The 9,362-nt window shown below is 39.0% G+C and overlaps 1 protein-coding gene across 2 annotated transcripts; it reads right to left on the bottom strand.

Annotated features, from left to right (window-relative positions):
• Positions 1-941: 941 nt before the first annotated feature.
• LOC112297677 (tripartite motif-containing protein 77-like) lies at positions 942-9,119 on the bottom strand. Of its 2 annotated transcripts, XM_024552415.2 has the most exons (6): positions 8,709-9,119; positions 7,423-7,518; positions 4,217-4,447; positions 3,480-3,502; positions 2,675-2,772; positions 942-1,435 (listed from the first exon to the last, which is right to left on the bottom strand). In XM_024552415.2, exons 1-6 carry the CDS (start codon positions 9,117-9,119, stop codon positions 942-944), a joined length of 1,353 nt encoding a protein of 450 aa, XP_024408183.1. The 2 variants fall into 2 exon arrangements, with proteins under 2 accessions (XP_024408183.1, XP_024408184.1); XM_024552416.2 differs by lacking the exon at positions 4,217-4,447.
• Between the last annotated feature and the right edge of the window lie 243 nt (positions 9,120-9,362).

Raw genomic sequence — 9,362 nt, 5'->3', positions numbered from 1 at the left:
ATGCTGAGGAACAAATTATATACAACCTATATTTTTATGTCAAAAGGAATTCCTAAGTCATAAATCTGAACAATAACATAATTCACTTTTTTTTTAATGAACTCACCTCAGAAACCACTTCATCCATGGCGACTCCAGCCTCTCCAGTGCTCCATTTGGGACAAAATAGGTTTCCAGGCCCCTCAGATGCTACAGAGCTGCCCCCCTATAATTCACTTCTTTGTTCAATAATATTTCTTAGCACTTCCCGTCCTACTAATTATGTGTACATCATAGCAATTTTTGTTGGTTCTATAGCCTTTCCTTTTAATAATTGATGCACATTCATGCATTCATTTTTTCAAATACTTTTTTGATGTGTAATATCCTTGGCCTGGTATTTCATTCTAGGAATGTGGCTGTGAAGAGGACTGACTTCTTATAATTTGCAAACTTGAAAAAAAAAACCTGAATTCTGGTGTGAGCTTTACAAATGGAAAATAGAAGCTGTCCATGAGATCATATTATTTATGTGACCTAATCTAGTTCAGTAAACTGAGAACTGATAGAGGAAGAAGATAAATCTTCATGGACATTGGGTTTTGACGAGGACTTTCTGGAAGGAGAATACTCTGCTTTGCATTTATCCATTTAACTGGATTTCCACACTCAAGTGTTCTTCACCTCTAGCAAGCTCAGATAGCAAATGAAAAGTATGTATATCCTATGGGGTTTAATAAAAAAGATTCATTTTATTTAAGTAAAATAGAAAAGCAAATGTCCATACTTAAAAAAAAATACACCACTTTAAAAAATAAAACAACTATATCTCCTGAAGGTAAAATGAAGTTAAAGGCAATGAGGTATAACTGATTTGCCCCATTCAAGAAGTCACCAGGATACAAGCCTCCTCAGCTATTGGAATTCCCAAGACCGCGGTCAGGTCTGGGACCTGTTTCTGATCATTTTGGTCCATAGCAAATGAAAGGTCTGAGAGGGAAAGAGAAGGAGCATGAAAGGAAACTACAGATGAGGGAACTTTTGGCAACATCAACAAAGCTTACTATGCCACATTCATAATCTAGAAATACTCCTACCCAGCCCTGGGGTCTTTGAATATATTGGCGAATTAGTGGGGAGGTAGAGAAGAGAGTGAAATGTTCATCTGCTTTGACACACAGAAGTAGAAAGATACCCTCAGAACTGAGTCTCATATCTTTCCTACGTGCCCAGGATTCCTTGCAAAGTCCTATAATCCAATGACAGGAGTTTCCTACATCCATTTCCCAGTAGTGTTTGCCAGAAGTGAAGGTCTGAGTTGCCCATGAAGGAGTATACTCTACACTTGCAGAGTGATGGGGCGTGTCTTGGTCGTCAGAACTGCGCTGCAATTGTCTCAGTTCTTCAAACAGATGTGCTTCATACTTGCTTATTCTATGTTCCAAGGTAATGTATACTTCAGTAAAAAGAAAATAGTGAAGTCAAAGAACAGAGTTTAAAAGTTCTCAGGGCCAAGCACAATGGTGTTCTGGCAAAGGTTTAACAACCAAATCTCTGAAATAAAGCTGGGAGTACTCCCAACCCACTATGACCACTTTCAAGGTAACACCCATTTAGGAATTGCTCATAGAATTCCAGAATATGCAACAATTAGTTTTCATGAATGAGTCAATACTGGACAGTTCCAGAACATCTCTTTTTCATAGGGACTATAGAGAGGATGTCATTGGAAATGCAGAGACAGATCAGCAAGGGCTCCTTGTCTGTCTACAGGGCAAGTAAATTTAATCACGCATCTAAATCAAAGTAAACTTGAGAATACGCAAAGATGTAGGATGTCAGACTCAGTTTTAATTTTCACCAGCTCATTAGTAATCTGGAAGCTAGTCCATAGATGCCAAATAAATGGCAAAATGGTCCTTAACTCACTTAAGCCTTCTCATTAATCAGCTATAACAAAATAAGTAAATATAATTACAGTAATAAATGTAGTATATGTTATATTTAAAATACGATTATTTCCTAAATAGTGATCACTTTACCCAAGGTATCAGGGCACATCATTTAAATAAGCAAAAAATTAACTGTAAATACATATATGCCTTTTTAGAAGTGGTTACTCCCAGAATTTCTTTGCCCACCATCAAATCAGAATCTCCTCCCACCCCAGATCAGCTTCTTCATCTGCCAGCCTCACCCTCCACATTTGTCTCAAGTTGCCCTCCGCACAATAAATCCTGTTCATTTGTTTTGAGATTTTACCTGTTGTTTAAAAATATATTGTGCTTTTTAAAATTTTGTGCTTTTTGATTTACATATAGATAAACACTTAAATAACAACATTGGCATGCTTCTAAATATCTGAACATCTACATGTAACCACAGTTAACAACTAAAAGTTGAAATACACTGAATGAATATACAGTTTTATATATCAGAGAGCTTTTTTTTTAAAACTCACTGAAAGTAATCATATAACAAAATGTCATATTTGATTGTTTGTTTTTGACAGGCTTCAATTTTTTTCTGACAGTTAATTCACAAACGAGTTATAAAGTTAGTCATAAAGGTTTGCATATTTACCTGCTTCCCTGTTCTCTGAATGAAAGGAATAGAACAATGAGCAGAGGCCTTCCATGTGCACCTGTTCATGTAGGAAATGTTACTGCAGTCACACCAGAGCGCTGTCTCTCACCTCGGAAGTTGATAAGCCTTTCCAACATCCCAGTGATGGTCCACGACGTGAGCTGTGGGTCCACGGGCTTAGGCATGTACAGCTGCACTAACTGACCCCTGCAAAGGAAAAGTCCCACTGCCTTACAGGCTCAAGGGTCTCATTCATGATGCATTGAAGATGCTTCCTCGGAATCCTCACAATTAGCTTTCAAGGGTATGAATGTAACTCCACAAATTGGGGAATACTGCAGTTGTTATCGTATTTTATAACCTGCTTCCCTACTGTTAACACATCAATTCCAGGAGAACATACCACCTCACTCATAATGTTTCCTCCTCCCTTTGACCTACCCTAATGGAGCCACACAGCAATTCTACTTAATTCCTAAAATACAACAAGTGACAAGGTTTTGAAATGTGCTGACTTTTACTACTTAGGGAGCCTGAGCTCAATGGTGTGTTCTTTCTTCTTGATTTTCCCTTTTTCTCCTTCTCATCATCCTTCCACCTGCTGCCTTTATAAGCCTGTTTGCCTTTCTCATACACCACCTGGAATTATCCTCAACTAACGAGGATTTTGAAAATTAGAGGCAAGAAAAATAGTTTTTTTCTTGAGAGCTCTACATTAAACCTTTCAACTGAAACCATATCCCTTCAACCCTCACTTTTACCTAAGGATAGTCACTATAAAGCCTGGAAACCTTTTAGAGAAGGAATAAATAAATACAAAAACAAACTCCTCACTAAAATTGCAGGTCTATCTCAGAAGAAATAGCCTGACCTCTGAAACAATGACTGTGACTTGAACAGAGGGGCAAACTTACCTTGTCACTATTTCTCCTGAATCCTGTAAACAGAAGGAGAAGAAGCCTTGCTTAGTTTTCAGAACAACATGGCTGTCCTGGATAAGCTAGTTTGAGGACATGAGATTGGACTGGAAAATTCAGTATCTTCAGCTTTCTTCCTTTGGCAAATTCATTTGTCATTCTCTTTAGCCTCAAAGAGTGAAACTCAGTCTCACATTTATATACAGTTAATAAAGCCATGGTCTTGATACAGTTTAAAACCAGAAGATGTTCTTATAGTGAACAAATATGTCTGTGCTTTGTTGAAATCAACAGTGATATTCACAGAGATTTTCCCCAAAGTTCTTATAAGGGCAGGTAGGTTTCAAATCTACAAAATAGAAGGTCTACAAAATAGACCTTCAAAATAGAAAGAATGACTATTTCCACATACTGGCAAGTCCAGATACAAGCTGTACTGTTGCAGTTGGTCAGAAACTCTAGGTATAACAGAAGAATTTAGAAGAAAAAATTGTCTGGACCTGTTATTCTAAATTTTTCATGTAGTTTTTCCTCTCCTGTATAAGGCAAAGTGACTCTGGGTCTCCAGGTCATACTGGAGGAGCTAAATCTGCCATCACAAAGTCTGAAGAGGTGGAATCTGAACTTTGTAACCAGAGTAAAAATGGAGGTTAAAAAAGATAGACTTCAGGGGATATCAGTGATTTCCGAGCAGACTGGTGTTCAGAACTCTGCCATCCTTTCTCAGTCCTTACCTTGAGCAGGTCCACATCTGCTTTGCAGCACAGTTCCTTCAGCTCCCCATATATTCTTCTCAGGACTTTCCCAATATAGACCATGCTGCTCCTATTTCTCCTCAGTTGCTGAAAAATCATCTTGCCTTCATTTGCCAGGTTCTCTAAATGGTTTTGCATTTCCTCATGGAGATATCGACACACCTTAGGATACTCAGCCCTGATCATCTCCATCCGTAGATCTAGAACATCCTGCAGTGACATTGGGTTATTTTGGTCACATATCCAGATTGTTTTATTCTTCCCTTACCATCTATTGTCTATGTGTTATATACAGTATACTTGGCATAGTCTGTTGGGACCGTTATAACAAAAATACTGGAGATGGGTAGCTTTTAAACAACAGAAATTAATTTCTCATAGTTGTATAAGCTGGGAAGTCCAAGATTGGTGTTGACAGATTTGGTGTCTGGTGAGACGCCACTTCCTCAATAGCCATTTTTTTGTTGTGTCCTCAGATGGTGGAAGGGGCAAGAGACTTCTCTTGAGCCCCTTCTATAAGGGCATTTATCCCATTTATGAGGATTCCGTCCTCATGACCTAGTCGCCCCAAAGGCCCACCTCCTATTTCCATCACCATGGGGGGTAGAATCACAACATAGGACTTGGGGGAGGGAGGATGACACAAACATTCAGACCATAGAAGTACTAGACAGAGCTGTACACCTTTCCACTTAAAAAAACACACATGTTTTGTTTCTTTCTTTCCTTTCCCCCCTCCCTTCCTTTTCATTTACTTATTTCTCTGCATCATTGTTTCCAACTATGTTCCTTCAAATTTCACATTTTCATTAAAAAAGTTTCCTATAACTTCATAAAAAATAGTTGTTTCCTATAATTCATTACTAAACCTAAGTCATAACCCATTTTCCTCAATACTCATACTCACAAACTGACTTTTTGCTATTAGCAAAAAAGCAACAATTTACTTCCTCATGAAAAGGAAGACATCAGACATGATCTTTCAAATAAAAAGGGGGGAAAACCAACCATATGGGAAAACATATTTGCTCATGATACCTTGGGCAACGGTTTGATCTCCAAAATATATAAAGAACTCACAGAACTCCACACCAGGAAGATGAGCAATTCAATTAAAAAATGGACAAAGGACCTGGACAGACACTTCTCCAAGGAGGACATACAGAGGGCCCAGGACATATGAAAGGATGTTCAACATCACTAGCCATCAGATAGATGCAAATTAAGACCACAATGAGATACCACTTCACACAAGTCAGAATGGCCATCATTAACAAATCAACAAGCAAGTGCTAGAGAGTTTGTGGAGAAAAGGGAAGCCTAGTGCACTGTTGGGAATGCAGACTAGTGCAGCCACTTTGGAAAACAGTATGGAATTTTCTTAAAAAACTGAAAATGGAACTGCCTTTTTATCCAGTGATTCCACTGCTGGGATTATACCCTAAGAACCCTGAAACACCAACTCAAAACAACCTATGCACCCCAGTGTTCATAGCAGCATTATTTACAGTAGCCAAGTGCTGGTAACAGCCTAAGTGCCCAACAGTAAATGAGTGGATAAAAAAACTGGTACATTACACAATGGACCTACACAGCAGGAAGAAAGAAGGAGCACCTACTCTTCATGACAGCATGGATGGAACTGGAGAATATTTGCTAAGTGAAATAATCCAGGCCATGAAAGACAAATACCATATGAACTCATCTAAAAGTGGAACCTAATCAACAAAACAAGCAAGCAAGCAAAAAAGAACAAGATACATTGAAATAAAGAACAAACTGACAGTGACCAGAGCCAGGGAGGATAAGGGGGGAAAGAAGAGGAACATATATGAAGGACCCGTGGACAAGAACAATGCAGTGGGGATTATCTTTAAATGGAAAATTCCAGAAATAAACAAATGTTAAGCTTTAAGTTATGCACCATTCTGAGTAGCAGGAGCAGGGGTTGGACAGGGCAGGGGAGAGCAATGAGGGGGAAAATGGGGACAAATGTAACTGAACAACCGTAAAATGTAAATTGAAAAAAATTAAAAATTATCTCAATTTCCCTAACACTGTTTTCACCGGTGATTAGCTCCGTCTACCTGTTAGTAGCCAGGGCTACACCTGCCTCCTCTTCATGGGTCCATCCTGTGTTGCCCCCTCAAAGACGTTATTCTCTAAATTACTACCCCACAACATTCATTCTCTTCTTTGCCTGTCTCCTTTGTCACTGTCTCTCTCTCTCTGTCCCCACTTTCAGTGTGTCTGTCTTTGTTTCATGCTCTCAATCACTTTTTCAAACACACTTTTCCCTTCTTTTCACACAGCCTTTATTTATTTATTCATTTGTTTTACTTGTTGGTTTGTTTATTTTTTATTGTATTTTTCCATTACCATTTAACTCTCCTATGCCCTCTTCCATCTCCAATACCCCTCCAATACCACACTGTTGTCCATGTCTATGAGTTCTTTATCTTTTTTCTTTTTTGCTCCATCCCCCAACCCTGTCACACCTCTGCCCTCCAGAGCTGTCAGCCTACTTTCTATCTATGGCTCTATCTCTGTTTTGCCTGTTAGTTCAGTTTGTTCATTAGATTCCACATATAAGTGAAATCATGTGGTAAACTGTCTTTCTCTGACATCCTTTAAACATGTGTAAATTTACCTCATTTTTTTTGGAAATCCAAAACTAAACATCCTTGTTTTAACAACCTTATTTAACTTCTGTGCTAACACTTTTATCCTCAACAAAAGCCAGACATTGATTTGGCTTTTCTTGGTCCTCAAAACTTTCTGCCACAAATACCCATGAATTTACAAATTCTACTAACACATTAGTATCAGATTGATTTTTACTTGTTTACAATGGTTTCCTTAACATTTAGAGTTTACTAAACTGTTATAGAACTCTATTTCTACCTCCTTCCCAGTGATCATTGTATTCTTGTCCCTGCTGATGTATGAGTGGCAAATACTGCTTGATACAAAAAATTGGGAAAAATCTTTAGTTACATAGTGAGTTCAGCATGAGATCCTACACTGAATGAAGGGCATGTTTCCCTAAAGAGAAACATATTATTGCTCTTTTTCTCAAAAACCATTCAAGGGATATTATGATTTAATTCAAGTTCTTCCACTGTAAATTACCATGATATCTATCCCAAGCTGTTCCCAAGGGAAACTGGGCCCCTACTGCTTACCTCCCATACTCTGAATATGTTGGTCACTTTGCTTAGATTTTTCTGGTTTTTCTGTTTATTTTTCCAAACAGATTTCATTTGCTTCAGAATATTCTCCTGCAAAAGAACTATACATATGAGCACTATAAAAATGTAGTACATTTCAGATATCGTAGTCCCCCATTTTCGTGGTTTTGCTTTCCATAGTTTTGTTTACCCAAGGTCAACTGTAGTCTGAAAATATTAAATGGAAAATTCCAGAAATAAACAAATGTTAAGCTTTAAGTTGTGCACCATTCTGAGTAGCATGATGGGAAGTTTTGCTCCATCCTGCCTGAGATGTGAATCATCCCTTTGTTCTGTGTATCCCCACTGTATACATTACTTGCCAGATAATCATTTAGTAGGTGTCTTGGTGATCAGACTCTCAGTCATGGTGTCACAGTGCTTGTGTCTCGGTAACCCATATTTACTTAATAATGACAACAAAGCACCGGAGTAGTGATGCTTGAAATTTGGATATGCCGACGAGAAGCCCTAAAAGTGTCTGTCTGTATGTAGATGAAAAAACAGTATACACAGGGTTCGGTACTACCTGTGGCTCTTAGGCACCCACTGCGGGTTTTAGAACATACCAACCTCAAACAAGGTGGGATGACTGTACCTCAGAAATATATAAGGGGATGGACATGAGACAAACAAAACAGTAAAAAGACCAGAAATGTCATTGATTTTCCTTGGAACAGTAATTGTCAAACCTGAGAAATCAACCAAAAATAGAGTTCCTGAATTAGGAAAAATGTATCCATTGCCTGAGGAATCTGGCACTACTATTATATGGAATCTGGTCAATTTTCAGAAATAAGTCTTGCTTCATATTTAATTTTTCAATGTTAGCTCTCAGTGTTTCTAAGGCCCTTTAAAATATGTTGGCCAGTGTGTCTAAACCTGCTCTCATTAGAATGGACTCGCTATAGTCACTGCTGTAGTGGCCAATGGCTGTCACTGCGACTAGGTTTACCCACCATGTTGCTTACACTGAAATACCAGCACCTTAATACTCATCAGCTTCATCCTATTCCTCTCCCTCAGGCCCACAGAATTTAAACTTAAGGAGGGCAAGGACATTTGCCTCATTTCTTCACTGCTTTATCTCCAGGTTTTTTTAGAACAGTGTCTGGCACATGGTGTTCCGAAATTGTATTTATTTATTGCAGGAAATAATAATAACAATCAATGCAGTTTTCCTCTTGCCCAGCAGATGCAGGGTCTCCAGGTTTCCAAGTGCATTTGGAGGCATTACTTACCCTGTGGTGATTAGCCGCCTTCTTTACTGGACGGTGGATGTGAGTGACATGATCTGGGGAATAACAGCAGAGCAAACACAGCAGGATCTTGTCAACTGGACAGAAGAAGATCTTTATTATTCGGTGTGTCTTACAGACCTGCTCAGTAGAGCTTGGCAACTGGAAGAAAACTGACTGTCCAGAAGGAAGAACTTTTTTCTTAGCTAAAATAGTGCTTCTGAAGTCCATTGGCAGTGATACTGCCCTGCACAAAGGGCAGCGAGTAGGAGTCTTGGTATCTTCCCACAAGAGGCAAAGACAGGGAGCACAAAAGCTGTGGCCGCAGGCAATGGTAACAGGGTCTGTGAAGTAGTCCCTGCAGATGGCGCAGGTGAGCTCACGGGAGGAATATGGCCTGCAAGCAGAACTCATGTTCCTGAGAAAATAAAAAGAAAGGGTATGCTTTACCCCTGCACGTGTGAGTTGCGTTCCACCTTATCTCATGTGCATCCATCCCTATGCACTACGGCAGGACAGGTAATGTTTTGAATAGGATGGTGAGGCACAAAGAGAGTGCTACACACTGGTAACATGCATTATTGTTTGCCAACTGCAGCACTACTTCTCAGTTCCCTAGTAGAAATCCAGTGTGTTTCATATATATTATCTCTTTTA

The sequence above is a fragment of the Desmodus rotundus genome, chromosome 5 (assembly GCF_022682495.2).
Source record: "Desmodus rotundus isolate HL8 chromosome 5, HLdesRot8A.1, whole genome shotgun sequence".
NCBI lineage: Eukaryota > Metazoa > Chordata > Mammalia > Chiroptera > Phyllostomidae > Desmodus > Desmodus rotundus.
Note: the sequence above shows the minus strand (reverse complement) of the source record. Positions and strands in the feature narration are given on the sequence as shown.